Source organism: Saccoglossus kowalevskii, chromosome 15, assembly GCF_978046115.1.
Source record: "Saccoglossus kowalevskii chromosome 15, keSacKowa6.1, whole genome shotgun sequence".
NCBI lineage: Eukaryota > Metazoa > Hemichordata > Enteropneusta > Harrimaniidae > Saccoglossus > Saccoglossus kowalevskii.
Window position 1 is genome coordinate 20,448,212 of NC_140655.1, and position 18,090 is coordinate 20,466,301.

Genomic DNA, 18,090 nt, shown 5'->3' on the forward strand with positions numbered 1-18,090 from the left:
CTTGCATGCATAGTGTGCATGTTGAATTAGAAATTTTCCAGGACTAACTTGTTGTGAAATGCACCACTTTTGAAGTTTTAATAAAATTAACGGGTTCTTGATTGATTTTTGAGTTGTCTTACAATATTGTTTGAACTTAATTTAGGCTTAGTGAATATAATGAGAAAATGTTGTGTTAAATTCTACATGCACAGCGTGCACATTATATTTTGAGTTTACTTGCACTAGCTAATAATTTATGTGCACCAGGGGATTTCGATTCCTGTTAATGCATACCATATATGCTCTATTAGTAGCACATATTCTTGTGTGTATTGTATTATTATGGTATGGTATTAATTTAATGATTCAATATACAACATGCGATTTTAGGTTTATATGTACTTATTGGAGATGCGCTTCTTTTTAATAGAGCGAAAGTGGTACATACATACAGCACAGTTGCCACAAACTTTACGTTATGATAATTTTATCATAATTGCATTGTAATGTTATAAGTAAATTTTTACTCCAGAAACATATTATAATATAATGCTCTGTTGATATTTCAGAAGAATTTCAAGAAGGAAGCAGATGATTTGATAAAAGAAAGTACAAAAAGACTTCGAGAAAAAGAAGAAATTAATTATAAAGATGATTATAAAGATGATATTGAATCTGATTCCGGGGTTATTATCAAGAAAACTAAAACTCTGGTAAGTTACCTTGGATACAGGTTACTTCATTATGATGCATGATGGGAGTCTCCACTGATCGGGAACTTGTAGGTCCAGATAAGCTCAGTGTAATGCATGATGGTAGTAAATGTTTTTTTGTTTTTGTTTATAGAATTCAGTCGAACGGTCAGAGACTCCTTCGGATCATGGAGCAAGTACAGACAGTAGTAGCACTGTGAATGAGGAATCTGCCAGCAATACGGCCCAGGATATTGATAACGATGGACTTACAAGTGCATCATCCGTGTGCTCACCTTCTCCTGATAATGATAATGATAATGACAATGAAAGTGAACCAGAATCTGAACAACCGATCGAACATTCCCAATCTGAACAACAATCAGAGGATGTGCGTAGAGACACTATAGAGGATAGTATTCCATGTATCGTCCCAGTTCAGCCAATTGTGCAACCTGTGCCATTGCCGCCACCACCACCGCAGATAACTGACACTTTACCGCCGGTGCCTCCACCGATAACTGCTGTTGCAACGTCGGTGATTGCACCAGTGCCAACCTCTGCGGCAATACCTCCAATGCCTGCCCTCCGGCCGAGTTACGGTCCTCCTCCTCCACTACATGAGTCGCCAATGCTGCGTGAGCCTCCATCACCTCTGCATGAACCTCCACCGCCGCAACCACCACCTTTGCATAAACCAGTTCCACAACTGCCACCTCGGGTGAACTCACCAGTCAAGAGTCCGGAATTGTTAGAACATTTAGATAACGATAACTGCAGTGGTGACGACGAGGAGTTGGAAGAAATAATTGGAAACAGGGAACCATCACCAGAACCAGTGGTGGTGGATGTACCAATACATTCTAGTGAAACTGCAAGGTGAGAATTTTGCTTTCTACAGGAGATAATGGGAAAGGACAAAAAAGTGTGTTTGTTAATTTGTGGTATTAATCAGTCAGTAACTTACACTTACAAAAGAACAGACACAACCTTTATGCAGTACACAAATCCAATATTGATGACCTGCGTTACCGGTACCTTGTTTTGTTTTGCAATGAATTGTTGTAATTGTTTTTGTAGTGTTGAGACCAGGTACTGCCGTCTACTATTGGAGTCAGTGTAAAGTCAATTAATATATAAATAATTGTAAATCGCATAAAAATTTTGCTCATGAACAAAGACTCAAGTAACTATTACAATGTCACAGCAGTTGTAAATAAATCTTGCAATAGTTGTACACCATTTGCAGTTACGATATTTCTTAATTTCAGTGCTTCAATGTTTTGACATTTCTTCTGATCCCCTTATCTCATCAAATTTGTTGGTTCCAATTTGACATTTATTACACCTATTGACCTTTCAAGTGCCAAAGTTAACATTAACACAATAAAACCTACATTTTTTTTTGTTTTTTTTTTCTTTTTTAAATTTGAACTCAATCTAGCTAATTGTGTCTATTTGTTTCAAAATTATTAAAAAATATATAATAAAATTAAAAATAGATAATGCAACACAATTATGGTGGGAGAAAAAGTTATGGCACCCAAGTAGATGAATTCAACTAAATTGGACACTCTTTCCAAAAAATAAATACAAAAGATATAATTTGACATTTTGTAGCAAAAATTCTGCACCATATTATTGGAAATGTTTTTTTTTATTTATAGAATAATTATTTGACAATCTTTCAGATTCATCAAGCATTGGAACAGAGGTTACAATTCGTGTGCCCGAACCGACTTTATATTCGTACCACTTGAAGAATCCAGACTAGCCAAAAAGCGAGCTGAAGTCAAGGAGAAACTACGTCTTGAGCGTGAAAGACAGCGTGAAAAAGAAAGAGAAGCAGAGCGCTTGGAGAAAGAAAAGACGATCAAACGTGAAGCGTTGGAAGAAGCCGAACGAGAAAAAGAAAGGAAACGAGAAAGGGAAGAGAGGGCAGAGAAACATGTGGTGGGTTATAGAATTTTTTTTCACATCTGAAAGATGTTGGCATGATCATCCTTTCAATTACCGTATTTATTGATTCAAAGATGAATTATTATATTTTTATAATGTTTTTAGCTCCGCTGTCGACTTTGTCGAGCGGAGCTTATCATATGAGTGATTGTCCGGCGTTGTCCGTGTCAATGTTTTACTTTTTCGACTTCTTCTTGAAAACTACAAGCCTGAATGCTTTCATACTTGGTGAATATGTACCTTGGGTAAACTTCTCTCAGATTTGTTCATTTCATGATCATATCTTCAATTCTCTAATTTTGGTGAATATTTTTGTCATTTTTGGTAAAAAGTGATATTTTCGACTTCTTGTTAAAAACGACAAGTCCAATTGCTTTGATATTACATATATAGATACTACATATGGACCACTCTCAAATTTGTTCATTTCACGATGATATCTCCGATTCTCTAATTTTGATGAATATTTTTGTCATTTGTGGTAAAAAGTGATATTTTTTTCTTGTTAAAAACCACAATCATTTATGGTTAAAAATTATATTTTTGAATTCTTGTTGAAAACAGCAAGTCCCATTGCATTGATACTATGCATATTGTTCATTTTCTAATGATATCTTCTGTTCTTTAATTGAAATGTGCATTGCTAACAGCGGAGCTATCTCAGCCGAGAGGCTGCTTGTTTTCAAAGGTATAATCAAGATGATTGATAATAGAAGTCTTTTTTATATGAAAAACTGGAGTTAATATGTTCTCAGAAAAATATGTTTATTTCGATACTAATTCGATATATATCTTGCGGTCTATTTCTTCAGAAAAAGCCTGAGACGCCACCAGCGAATACATCAGCTGATGCCCAAATTACCGGTCCTTACGGTATACAACATGGACACGGTCCTGCAGGTGCATATATATCACCAGGAGCACCACCACATCCTCATCACCACCATCATATGCCACACGGATATGACACTCCGGCTCTACGTACATTGAGCGAGTATGCACGACCACATGCAATGTCACCTCGTAACCCTACACCTCAAACATTAGCATGCTTGACTGGTCCAGATCCAATGTTGCGCTACGGCGTGATGCATGGAATTCCCGGGATGTACCCGATTGGAGCAAGGGAACGAGCTGACATGGAAATTGAACGGGAGTTGCGTGAACGAGAATTCCGGGAACGGGAGCTTATAGAGCGTGAGTTACGCGAACGTGAACTCAGGGACAAAATGAAATTAGACCCCCTAGGTGGACACTTAACACCCATGGATAGGCATTGGTTGCTAAATCGCCATGGTATGCACGGGGATAGAACTCCACATCCCACACCGTTTCACTTGCCTCATCATCAACATGAAAGGCATGGCGAGCGACCAATGGACAGGCTGCATGTAGCCCTTCCTGGTCATCCTCATCCTGGTGAAGCTCCATTCACAGGGCAAATGGAAAGACTAACAATGGAACGAATGCAAGCTGAAAGACTAGGGGGAGTCCCGGTGGATGCGGTTACACGCATACAGTTAGCGTCAATCAGCGGTCATCAGCATCAACACACACATTCCCATACGCACCTACATTTGCATCCATCAGAGCAGAATCCACATCTCAGTCCCGGATACCATGAACATCCGGTAATGGGACCACATCCTTTAGCTGGTGGTGGTGGAGGTGGTGGTCCATTCCCACCAGGGCACCCAGCGAATGATCCAGCATTAGCCGGTGTGCGGCCAACGTTGGTTAATCATCCATATGGCGATGCTTTAGCCCAACAAATACATCATGAGGCTATACAACGGCAGATAATGGAGCAGCATAGGTTTTCACATCTACAGCAACAATTCCTAGCACACCAAGACAGTCTCATGAAGTAAGTATCATGCCTTATATAGGAATCATTTACATAGTTTATGCCTTATATAGAAATCATTTGCATAGTGTATGCCTAATATAGGAATCATTTACATAGTTTATGCCTTGTATAGAAGTCATTTGCATATTAGTTTCCTTATTTAGAAATAAATTTACATAGTTGATGCATTTGCATATTAGATGATTCATGGTCCTACCATATTCTATAATATTAATTTATATATAACATAACTTAGCATATGGTATTACTAATCCACAAATATATATGTGTGATATTGATATTTTTTTATTTTCTTCAACAGGAAAGCGCCGTAAATCTGCCCAGGATCTTAGAGATGTAATTTATCTTGTACAGAACTATTTATTATTTAAATTTAGCAACCGTCTGGATATTTTTTTATGATAGTACTTCTCGCTAGTGTCATTTTGACATAGTCTTGTGGAGCCCAGCTGCATCCCCATATCATGTCTGTTACTGCAACAAACTATATGAGGACATCCTCAGTTATTCTGCCTTTGTTCTGTCTGCTGCAAGGAAAACAATGAACTTATGGAAAGGAATCTTGCTACTCTGTACAGAAGTGCAGGTTTTAATTATTTTGCTGTTACAGAAGTGCTGATTGGCTCAAATTATTATGCTGTTACAGAACTGCTGATTGGCTTAAATTATAATGCTGTTACAGAAGAGCTGATTGGCTTAAATTATTATGCTGTTACAGAAGTTCTGATAAGCTTTGAAATAATTCTGCTGCTATGGATGTGCTGATTGGCTGCTATATTGGAGTGTTGATTGGCTTAAAATTTGTCATGTGACCTCCATGACAGCGAGATGTGGGCGATAAGAATGTCGTGATTGTTCATATCCTGAACTTTCCTCGTTTGGAAGCAGTGTATATCTTACAGGTGCATGTGACACTAAGTTGCAATCAGTTATGTCATCATTCAAATCAATGTGTTTTTTTTTAAAATGGCCAAATCTGCGAAGCATGTCATACAATAGACCATTTCCCATTCACTGTGAGATCCAACGTTATTATTAATGAAATCAAACGTAAAAACAGAGCAAACAAAGGTGGTATTCAAACATCTAGTGGTATTCGACAATCGCGAAAGTATTATTGGGGATATTTCTATGCTTAATAAAGTGCTGTGCACATTCGATGATGGTCAGTTTCGATGAAGTAATGGTATTCAAACGCAATATTCCCCTGTCAAAGATTGGCCTTTAGATGTGAGCTACAAAATAAAGAAATTCGACTTCAAAATCATATTGTTCGATTTCTGTGGCAGACGTGCGAGATCTCGAATGTGAACGGGAAATTACCTACCGCTGTTTGTTAGTGAGGCATACCAACATGGTTCACGTTCAAATTGTCAGGTTTTCCCCAGCTTAGTATTGTATTGGTGAAGAAAACTTTTGTTATCTTTGATTTTTATAGGTGCTAGAAAAAAAAAATGCAAAAAAAAGTGTTACATGAAAATAAAGCTTGTTTGTTTTTTTCAAACTTAGAGACAGATGAATTTTTTTTAAAAATCAAGTGTGTAAAGAAATCCTTGTGTGTATATGTCCATAAAAGGGACTTTGTAGCAATATTCTGAGTGGATGGGTTTTTAATTTTTATTTTAGCAATCAATCAGTTTTTTTAGACACACTTCTAAGACTTGTATGTATTTTTTTGTTTGTGTACATTATTTGCTGTAAATCGGCTTCCCATTGCCATGGTTATTGTATGTTTTTATTGAAGAACTAAGTATTTTGGAATTATTTTTGGTATAAAAAGGGTGTCACAAGTCTCAGGCCAAAATATCTCATAATTAAATTAATTTGTTATGCCTCTTTTTGAATGAATGTTTTGTCCAAGCAAAACATTTTATGAGTAAGGGCAATCAATCACAAATATGCTTGCAGAAGTGTAGGTGTGATGTACATTTGACCAATCAGAAGCCTTCAGACAAGAGGATCTTTATTTCAATTTTGTGTTCTGGTTTTGCTTAGGTATTAGTTGCTTATTTGAAAATCAGAAATGAACAGCATCAACAACAGCAGGTGGAAGACATTGTTGGCTTTAAAATGAGCATTTAAAAGTCTGTTTCCTCAGTACTGTATGACAATTTATGACAGTTTTTTATTCAAATAGAGGGGTAGAAGGTACTGAGAAAGGTGTTTTTTATCAACAGGATTTATACTACTTTATCTTGTATTTCTTAAATAATTGTGAAATTGCAACCCTTATAAAATATAATTATTATGGGTATATTTAAGTGTGGGTATTTATCTGTTGTATTGTATTGTATGTACATCCCTGTAAAAATACCTTGCTCACCCTATTTGCTGTAAATGGTATGTTCCACTTTTAGAAGATGGGTTATTCTAATATTATGAACTTCGAGAGGATGGGTAAATTATTCAACTTTACTAGTTCTAGGTTAAAATCTAACCCCTGCAACATCAGTATTTTGGAATACCTTGTTTTACTGTGTGTGCACTAGTAAGAGAAAATGTTTATTGAGGATTTTTTTAAAAAGATTTTAAGCATTTAAGTTCCTGGTATGATCAGAAGTACATTACTTGGGGTTTGCAATAGGCATAGTACTGAATGGTGACATCATGTCAAGTTCCCATTCAAGTCTCATCTCGTATATAGCGAGACTGATGCTACGACCTTCTGACATGACATATATCAATGTTCGAGGTTTGTAATAAAACAATAAAACATGTCACACCACTATCATAGTAAAAAAATGTAATACATCGAAAATGTTCAGAAATTATTATTTTGATCCACCTTGACCTCCCAGTATCCTAGTTACCTTGGGCGTGCACATTTGCATTCTTCTGAGTTGGGAACGCTTATAATGCTAGAGCAAGATTGAAGTCTTTGAATCTTGGTATCATGTCACGCTACTTGCAAACCCAAAATAATGTACCTCTGGTATTGCTTAATGTATGGTGAATCAATTATAATACCTATTGGTTTGGAATTTTGTCATCACCACATGATACAGAAATGGTTTTGAGCTAGCAATTTCTGTCATTTTTTTTTTAAATCTTTTTTTTTTGTGTGGAAACAATCGCTTTTTTCATTTTATTGCTTTATACCGATTAATTGTTGCTTCTAGGAACTTTTGTGATTTCTTGAATGACGTTCGCAAGGACAACATTTCACAATTGTTTTCTTTTTAACTAGTTAGTGAATTCCCCTGACTTTGAAGTGTCACTGTTGTCATTCAAAGTTACCTTTGATTCCAAGAGGCATGTTTGATTAGTCAGCTGTGGCACTTCCAAATCATGAATTAGTTATTTGAGAACTTGCATAGTTACAATCGCTAGCACCATTTGCCGACAACGTATCTTTGCATTCAGTGTGTTTGATAAAGATGAGTCTAACAAACTTTTACTGGCAGGTGAATGCTCATTTTGTGGTTGAGCGCCCTCTATGGATAAAATATCAAATGTGAGGGTGCTTTTTTAATTATATTTCAGGAATCTTCAATGAATCTTCAAGGGTCATTTGTAATCAACCAAGAAATGTTACGCAAATAATTATTTGTCAACTTCTAAATTAAGAGAAGTGTTCAACTAGCAGTTCTCTGGTAGGGAATTTTATGCATCATTTAATTCATGTTCCCTGGATTAAACTTGACAGTTGCCCAGTAATCTGAATATTTTAATCTATGTATATATGTAGAGAAATAAATGTGTAAGAATTATTTAATTCTTTTTTTAAAAAAAAAAGGAAAATTAATGTTATCTCAACAGAGTGTGTTTTTCAAACAAAGTATGCTGCTACTATACTCTTCTAAAAGTATTTCTCAATTTGTGACCAAAATGAAATAAAAAAAAAACCTGGACTGGTTTTTGAAAATACTTCTGATGTTTGTTGTCATTTAGCATTTGTGATCTTATTTTAGTTGCCGTCTTGTCCGTCGTCGTCCGGCTCCCATCGTTTGTGTCAATGTTTTACTTTTTCGACTTCTTCTTGAAAACTACAAGCCTGAATGCTTTGATACTTGGTGTATATGTACCTTGGGTAGACCTTTCTCAGATTTGTTCATTTTGTAATGATATCTTTAATTCTCTAATTTTGATGAATATTTTTGTCATTTTTGGTAAAAAGTGATATTTTCGACTTCTTGTTAAAAACCACAAGTCCAATTGCTTTGATATTACATATATAGGTACTACATGTGAACCACTCTCAAATTTGTTCATTTCATGATATCTTCAATTCTCTAATTTTGATGAATATTTTTGTCATTTTTTGGTGAAAACCACAATCATTTATGGTGAAAAATGATATTTTTCAATTTCTGTTAAAAACAGTAAGTCCCATTGCATTGATACTATGCATATTGTTAATTTTCTAATGATATCTTCTGTTCTTTAATTGCAATGTGCATTGCTAACAGCGGAGCTATCTCAGCTGATAGGCTGCTTGTTTTCTTAATATATCTACGGTATAATAAATGCATAAGCATCAATGGTCAATAAATATGGTCACAGTGAGCCAGCCATATAAATTGTATTTTTATGGGCTCCATGTGAGCTGCTCTGGAACGTTGGTCGAAGAACGGGTGAAAACAGCTGAATAAAGAAAACGTCAAAAAGCAACCAAATTTATATATATATATATATATATATATATGTATATTGCACATGTAATCTTCTTACACTGTGTAGGAGAGTCTCAACTACCGCAAAGTAAAGTTTTCTGAGTTTTCGACTTTTGTTTCCAATGTGTTGGTTGCCAGGCGGTGATATTCCTGGGTGTCCGCCCCTGAGAATTGTTTTCATCAATTAGTCATGAAGAGCGCCCACATATGGTGATATTGGGAGATTACATTGTGTGATGCGCCTTTACCATTTAAAAGACTGAGGAAACGCTTGTGTTTGGATCCTAAATGTGTCGTTCAGTTCAAGAATATGAATCGCATACCACATAAATTAGCAGTATTGAGGATGTGATGTTGCGATTATCACACACGATAAAATGGCTGATGTTCACAGTAATAACAAATTCAAGTCAATGTGAAGTGACATGCATTTACAAAATTGTTGCTGATTGGCCCAATCATAACACCTAAAAATTGGACCAATTAGAGAGCAGTATCAAATTATGGTAGATACTCTGCCAAAAGGTAGGCGAGTCTGAAACGCATTTTATTTCAGCTAAAATCAAGTAACGTGCATAACGCTTTTCGGGTTACCAGGACAACCACTTTCAGAGAAAAAGATATACAAATATAATGAAAATATAAATGTCTTCTATCAGACTTGTAATGACTTCACTACAATGAAATGCAAATTTAAGTCCAATATTTAATCTGTGAAAATGCAAGTACTGTATTTAAACACTAATTGAAGAGTAATGTGCTCAAAATTCTTTTGGTTATTATTCCAATTAACACTTATAAAATGGCTCTAAAAGTGCATCTGGTGTTGGTCTTGGAATGGTGTAGCTCTACCACATTCATCAACCACCCCACACCCACCCACCCCCAACCCCGGGCAAGCAACGATACTTTATGTATTTAAAGCGCGGTGGTCGTAGCGCAGCGCGTGTTCGAATTTCATGTAAATAAACAATGTATATTACATGCGTTGTATACGTCGCTATGAGTCCCATATCGAACAGGACGCGGCGCGACGACTGCCGCGCTTTAACGTCAACTTTAGGTATTTTCAAGCACCAACTCTAGAGGGCGACATAAGATGTTGGATTTTTGTAAGAAGGGGGGGGGGGCAAGGGTTATTTTCGTTCAACGTAATTGCAATATTTTTTGTTCGTACAACGTAAATAGAAAAAATAAATTCCGTAATTCTGTAATCACAGGCTAGACGTACAACGTAATCAATCAAATATTGTTTTCGTACACTGTAAAAATGTGTCGTTTTTCTCGTACATCCAAATAAAAAAATCGTAATCAGGGAAATTACATTTTAGAAACTGTAAAACGACTAGATGACACAATTCACTACAAAATTGAATGTCAAGACGTAAAAGGCCCTCTAACCGAATGAAGAGCATTACGAGGGTAATATGCGCATGCTTCTCTTCACACGGCGCAGCAATGGTGGAGAATTTGAGTCGGAGAGCTCTTCGGACCATTCAATGTTCCATTTGTTAACACTGTAAACTGTAAAAACGTCTTTTTTTCTTCGTAAATTGTGAAAAGCCCTTGTTATTTCCCGTAAAACCGTACCAGCTACCCCCCTTGCCTCCCCTCTTGTAAAGTCAGGAGGACATGAAACTTCTTTATATAAGATGACTTTTTATGATATAATAATAATACCTCAAAGTATGCACGAAGACAGTTCAGCTGGAGTATTGACCGACGCACGGCAGAGGGAATGGGAATGCCGAAATCCAAAAAAATTAGAACAGAATCGGCGAACTTCTTTGTGTTGAGTCCGGTCTAATCCCGACGGCAGCCGTGTTTGTTTTTATTAGTAGAGGACGCTTACGCGCGTAATCATTCCATATTTGGAATAAGCATTTCCTAATATGGTAGGATGAAAATACCCCGTAAAATACCGCAAAATTACGGCACGCTGTAACATACGTTACGGTGACAGATGTATAATAATAATATTTATTCTCTATTTCGAGTTTGTCAAAATTGAGTTAATAATTCAATATAATTTCTTTATCAAGTAGCTGTAAATACGTGAAACATTTATTTCATCGTTTAAAAAGACTGAGTTTGAAAGTTCTGAGTTTGGAATCTGATCTGTTTATTTCATTGATCGACGGGTTATGATAATATTCTTTTGTTTTGTTTTGAAACACAGTTGTTGGGTATTGATTGGATCTCAATTTTGTATTTTGCTTTGATCTGCAAAAGATTGTCCTACCAGGTGTGTTTGTAGCATGTTCCATATCCTTTATAGCATGGTATGTGAGACACATTGGTCTATTGTTTTGTATCTGTGGATAGTATTTTATTGCCTGGCACTGAATTGTTAGCTTTGCTGTTATGGAAGATGACCGAGCAAAGTTCATGGGTTGACTGGTCCTGTCCGTCGACATCGTCTGTCAATTTTTTGTTCAGTCTGTTTCATTTCCTAAACCATAAGCTGGATCACCTTGCTATTTATCTCACAGCTATCTGGGTGTACCTCTGTGAGATTTGTTTATTTCATGACATCACATCAAAATTTCTATTTTCACGAAATATTTTTGTCAATTTTGGTCAAAAATGATTTTTTCAACAACTTCTTGTCAGATTGCATTGAAATTTGGCGTCAATGTTCTTGACATGGACTAAACTTGGACTTGCTAATTTCATGATACCATATGCAAGTGTCTATTTTTAGTAAATATTTTTGGTTTGTTTTTTTGCTTATTTAGTCTTCGTTCAGACGCAGTCCGAAAACAGGAACTTATGTTTTGACCCTTGTGCGTCTGTGCGTGTGTCCAGACCTGTATCTTAGACATGCCTGTACTTATAATCACAATCAAACTTCACACATACATCATACATATGCATTCAAGATGGCCGAATGGTGGCCATTTTTGTGCTAAAAAATCATTAAAATGTCATTTTATTTTTCAGATCTGATATAAAATAGCCAACTGGAAGCCATTTTGTTTTAATAAATGCAGTTCTAATGCCATATCTTTGACATGCTTTGACGATTATGTTCAAATTTTATATATTCATCATACATCATGACATAGATATATTGGTTTGACTATCTAATTCAAAATGACCAAATGGCAGTCATTTTTGTGCTAAAAAAAACATCAAAAATCAAGCATTTCTGGCATTCCAGAACTGTTTATGGATGGCCTTTGTTCAAACTTGGTCCTAGTACATACATTTGACATTATGGGACCTTGATGCACATCATTTTATTTTTCAGATCGGATTCAAAATGGCTGACTGTTGGCCATTTTATTTAAATGAATGCGCTTCTAGAGCCATATCTCTGATATGTTTTGACTGATTATGATCAAATTTTATATATTCGTTTTACATCATGTAATAGATTCATGTAGATAGTCTCGAGTTGTGTATCAATCCTTTCATTAAAAGATCTGTTCTATGGTACTGCTGGTAAAGATGCCTCTGTGATTTCTTAGATCCAGTTTTTGGATTGAAGTCATGTTGTTGTTCCAAGCGTTAGGGTATTCTTCATTGCTAAGAATGTGATTGAATACTAGTAGTTAAAATTTAAAAAAAAATGTGACAGAATACGACCCTATGTATTATTTACCCAGGAAGGTACCCGTCATCCTCATTCAATGTTTCAAATAGCACGAGTGTGTAGCACACTGTATTGATAAGTCACACTAATATTTTGCTGATATACTGTAAAATACTTTATTTTAGCTAGAATAATTTTTCGCTGAAAACACTTTTTGGGTGTTTCGAGTGGAATTTATTTTCATTGATTTTTGATAAGTTGAATGTAAAATATAGGAAAAATGTATATACGCTGGTATTTATTTTCACTGAATCATTCCTTCAATGAAAATAGCGAAAATTAATTTCCAAGTGAAAATAAAGTATTTTACAGTAATAAATAACAGATTGAAACAAAGTAGAATTTCGAGTTTAGTACAATACTGTTCTTTCAGTTGCTCCAGTTGTGCAATAAACATGACAGTAGATCGCGTGTATTGTGGTTATGGGCCACGGTAGCTTATTATTTTTAATTATCATTTTTAACTACAAATCTCAACTGCTCGAACCAATCTCATTTTTTGTTTAGACTACGAACATTGCGTCATTTTTTTTGCGATTTGGGTAAATAATACATATCAGGTTGTTGTTTGCCTTAAACTTGCTCATGCCGTGATATTAAAACACAGAATTTGATTACTCTGGCCCAAAAATGAAACGTAACATTCCAGACATTTCGACCTATTAGCCCGGCCTATCAGTTAGTATTTATGGCATTTTTCAGTTGTCACGCATGTTGTGGTGGTGCGCCCTCAATGACTGGTTATGCGATAAATACAGACGCCATACTTCACGTACACGTTCTTTTATCGGACCGTACTCCTCCCAAGACCAAACTAATTGCTTAGAAATTCATCTATTTGACGAATAATTCAGAGAAGACAGCTATGAATGGAAAAGGTAGAGGCGGCGAGGCGCAGATGTTGGCGACTTTGTCCTCGTTTTTTAGCGACAAAGACATGACAGACGAAACTGAGAAATCGTGTTTGAAAAATATGCAAGTTTTCCTTGGCAAAATCAGCGGCGATATGAACCTAGACAAGCCTGATGGGATTGAAGCCATGGCCCTAGCGCTGAAAAGAGACCTGAAATGGCAAAGACTACAGGCTTACTCTATTAAATACATTAGCGACAATCTCCGTATCAGCAGCCACCGAGTAAGTCACGTGTTCCGGCATTTTAACACGATGTCTTGTTTACTTACTATAACGAACATGTGCAATGGGATTGTATTTGAATGGCAGTTTGTTGACAAAAACATGTTGGTGTGACGAAGTTGTGCATTGCAATTATTGTTATTATTTATTGTTTTTGTTTTTTTGTTTTTTTAATTTAGCATTATTGTTGGCAACTTTTAACAAGTTGGTTCAAATTCAATTTAAATATTGGTTATTGCATGGAGGTATTAAAACAGACTCTTTTTACCTCCATGGTTATCGCACAGTCCCTCTATAGATAGATGGACCGTGGCTATTGACATTCACAGTCTGACCTGTAGCTGTGGTTCATAGCCCCATGTATTTTACTTACCAACAAGAAAAGACGCAAAAAGAAACGTTAACCCGGGCGCCAGGGGGTACTCACATTGAAGTGCTATATGTATATGTGCCGCCAAAAGGGGTCCCAAATTAACCACTGCTGTCTGAAAAGGGGTCCATATTTTCGAAAGACTGTCTCTAGAGCTTGAGTAATCCAACAATCAGAAGAATGAAGCTGATTTTTTTTTTCTGTAACTTCATTTTGATCGTCAAAGTCTATCCCCTGGAGTCCACTTGCTTTTCCCTTGGTACCATTTATGCTTACTGTCTGGAAAGGGGTGTCAAATATCCATAGTTTGTCTGAAAAGAGGTAGGCAATTTGAGTTTAAGGGGGAGGGGTTTCAAACAACCAGCTACACACTCCTGTAAGTATTTTCTTTTTCTCATTATCATTGAAATTAAGTAAATTGAGATATTTTTCCCAAAAATGATTAGAAATCAAAATCAAATTAGTAAAATTTGCATTAGTATGTGTATGGAAAATGTTTGCTATTTCTCAATTTATTTCCAATCGTGTGAATTTTTCTAACAGTGAGATCCCATCTGCCTGGACAACTACACTTGGTTTCAGGCATGAAATTCGCATTCTATAAAATGTTTCAACGGTGATTGAAAACTACTTGACCAATCACAAGCCTTAGCCGATGAATATCACCTGTGTGGAACTCCACTGCAGTCTGTGAACCTGTGAACCTCTCCTTTGACACTGGCTCACTTTCACAGTCTATCATTTTGTGTCAAACTGATAATGGTACAATGTACTACATTGTACTTGTACTGGCAGTACCTGCTTTCTCACTGGCGAACTCGATCCGGATCGAGATGGAGCTAAACCTCGGCATGTGCCGAAATCTGTGTGAGAATAGTCAGGAGTGAGTCAGCACATGCCTAGTTTTTGCGTATCTCGGTCCGCTTAGAAAGCCCAGATCCAACTCTTTTGTGTGTTGGAACGCATTTTACTGGTACCCAAACCGCCAATGAGTATTCCTTGTACGTTGCCATACAGTACTAATGACAGTTGTTGCTCGCAAGCCAGCTCCTTGTATGAAAAGTACAAATGAAGATCTCAGTCGACGACATCACGTGCATTCATATAACGCTGTAATTGATTTCTTCATTCAGTGATATATTGACGTGAGCGCACGGCAAGTAGACTGATTCTTCGTTGTCTCTCGTGCTTGACGATTCGTTATACTTATCAGCAAACTTGACAACATTAAATACAAGACAGCTGGACTATTCCAATGATCGGACATGTAGCCGGCCATTTTTATTAAAAACTGTTACCACTCCGTTGAATGAGGGTGTGATTTCGGCATATGCCGACTGGGTCTAGTCGACAGCCCAGTTTTGGTATGAACGCATTGCTGTTAATCCCTATACAAACATCAAAGATAAACTCTGTTTGGATCCAGATCGAGTTCCCCAGTGAGAACACAACTATTCTTTTAAAGCATCAATAGCTGGGATTTTGAACATTTTTTAATTTAAAATTAACCACATAAAGTTGACCAAAACTATTGTTTTAGACACAAATGCATGATCAAAGTGACCCTACACACAACTAATGTCACATAACATAGGAGTAGTGGCCGTTTTGTTGGAATCGTTCACATACAAGAAATGACATCAGTGAGAGGACTTCAGATAGAGGCTTAGCCTTATACAATGTATGGTATCAAACATTTCGCTAAGGGTCACTGGTAAGTTAGTATTTGACAAAACTGGATTTCAATAGATAGTGCCATCATCAATTTTGGTTTTAAATAACTATGCAAATAATTTTGCAAATGTTAGGCAAATTAGTATACTTATAAAATTTTAACACCACAGTGGTTTAAATTTGCGGGAGAACACTAATTGTTTGCTGTATCATTCCAATATGACTTATTTTGACCATAGACTTGCCTGTCATTCATGTAAAGCGTATGTGATTACTATAAAGCAAATACAGTACTGTAAAAGGATTTTGCTTATTTCGCTGACTGGAAAATGCGCTAAATTAAAACCCATTGAATATGTAAAATTTAGCATAGAACACATTATCTAAATGATAAAACCGTGAATTTGAAACCCACTGCATATGCCTGAAATGGTAAATCAGCGAAGTTTATCCCTCTTCTTACAGACGCCATAAAATACCATGTGAAAAATGGACACCTATTTTCCCAGCATACATTTCACACTAACTAGCCAAGACTTTTTGTGTAATTTCAACCAATTTCAATTGTCAAGTACTGCCTTTTAAGTAATCAAATTGACATTAAACTTGGTTTTCCATTTAGAATAGAATATTGTCTTCTCATTTCATGAAATTCAGACACATAAATTAAATTGTACAATTAGAGGAGGGTTACAAAAATATGCTAATTACGATAAACATGACAGCTGTGAATTTTGTTAATAAATCATGAAACCAGAGATAAAAGTGAACTTGCCTAAAAGAGTAAGTCATGGTTTATCAAGTAACTATGCTACTTGAGAATTTGAATTTGGGGGGTCCAAAAAAATGTTACCCCCCAAAATATGGTTTTGTATGGCTTGGGGTGTTTCCAGTCTAAAATCAATTATATGGTATTTTATGCGTTCAGATTGTGCAGAACGTAGGGGATTTATCTTATGGCATTATATGGCTACAGTAATAATTAAAGATATGGTACTTTATGGTTTCAGAAGGAATAAGTTCTCAGCCAGATAATATGGGTTTTTATGGCTTGGGAAAGGAAATCGTTGGTCCATATAATACCATGTTATGGTAAAATATGGTTTGGGGGAATACACGTTTATTTTATCATAACCTCAGGACCACAAAATATGGTACTTTATGGTTTCAGAAGGAATAAGTATTCTGCCAGACAATATGGGTTTTTATGGCTTGGGAAAGGAAATCATTGGACCATAAAATACCATGTTATGGTAAAATATGGCTTCAGGTTTTTATTTGAGAAAATATAATTACCTAAATGCGACGATCAAATTCTGTTAAACTCTGAATAATTTTGAAACTCAAAATGATGTCAACAGATTTAGCATTTACATGTACTGCCCGTGTAGTAACCTTTTTATGGGATAAAATAGCTGTCATTTTGAAAATGTTAATGATCTTCATTTGTTTATAGACTAGCGGCACTAGAAGAATTTGTTTATCAAAAGTAATGAACATTTCTACAGTTTGACCACTGATATATTTTGGCTAAAGAAAAACTAAGTATAAATATGATAAACAAAAACGTCTGGACAGATAGAAGCAAAAATATGTCATTAGTCTAAACAGATTTGCACCTGTGTATCAAATTTTAATGAAATCTTGATGGTATAGTAACACATGGTTTAGTGAACTCTGACACCATATATTACCATAAAATTTTAAATCTGAAGCCATAATATATCATTTCACAATCAGGTATCATATAAAATGCCATAAATTACCATATTCAATCCAAGTGTAACAAATTTTACCATAAAAAACCATAATGTCCATAATAGCTGATACCATAATATTAAAACCATAAATCCATACCAACAGCAATATGGCCCAATCCATAAAAAGCCATGTGTGATTTTTTAGTGATGACTAGAAAAATACCTTTCGTGTATTTCATAAAAGTAGTATAATACATAAAGGACATCATAATAGATATAATGCATACAAGAAGTTGTAAGAATATTCCATAATCTAAAGTTCGGGAGATGTAAAACCAAAAGAGACAATGTGCAAAAATGGCTATGGTATTTTAAGGTATCAGGCAAAAATGCCCTCTATTTTCACACGTTTTTTTATGGTGTCAGTAGGATAACACAAAATATATATTGGCTAAAAGAGTGAAAATTAGTCATTTTACAGTACTTCTTTTTATAGG

At 35.7% G+C, this 18,090-nt stretch overlaps 2 protein-coding genes across 2 annotated transcripts in view; both read left to right on the forward strand.

The window, feature by feature from the left end:
* Window positions 1-8,370, forward strand: part of LOC100368754 (uncharacterized) — a 116,913-nt gene extending 108,543 nt beyond the window's left edge. The window contains exons 15-19 of the mRNA XM_006822970.2: window positions 552-695; window positions 829-1,553; window positions 2,366-2,627; window positions 3,446-4,500; window positions 4,805-8,370. Of these exons, the coding sequence (XP_006823033.1) occupies window positions 552-695; window positions 829-1,553; window positions 2,366-2,627; window positions 3,446-4,500; window positions 4,805-4,817 (2,199 nt within the window). The 3' untranslated portion in view covers window positions 4,818-8,370. The remainder of the gene's footprint in view (window positions 1-551; window positions 696-828; window positions 1,554-2,365; window positions 2,628-3,445; window positions 4,501-4,804) is intronic.
* Window positions 8,371-13,372: 5,002 nt separating this feature from the next.
* Window positions 13,373-18,090, forward strand: part of LOC100368909 (uncharacterized) — a 57,098-nt gene continuing 52,380 nt past the window's right edge. Inside the window, exon 1 of the mRNA XM_002739886.4 lies at window positions 13,373-13,849. Within this exon, the coding sequence (XP_002739932.1) occupies window positions 13,580-13,849 (270 nt within the window). The 5' untranslated portion in view covers window positions 13,373-13,579. The remainder of the gene's footprint in view (window positions 13,850-18,090) is intronic.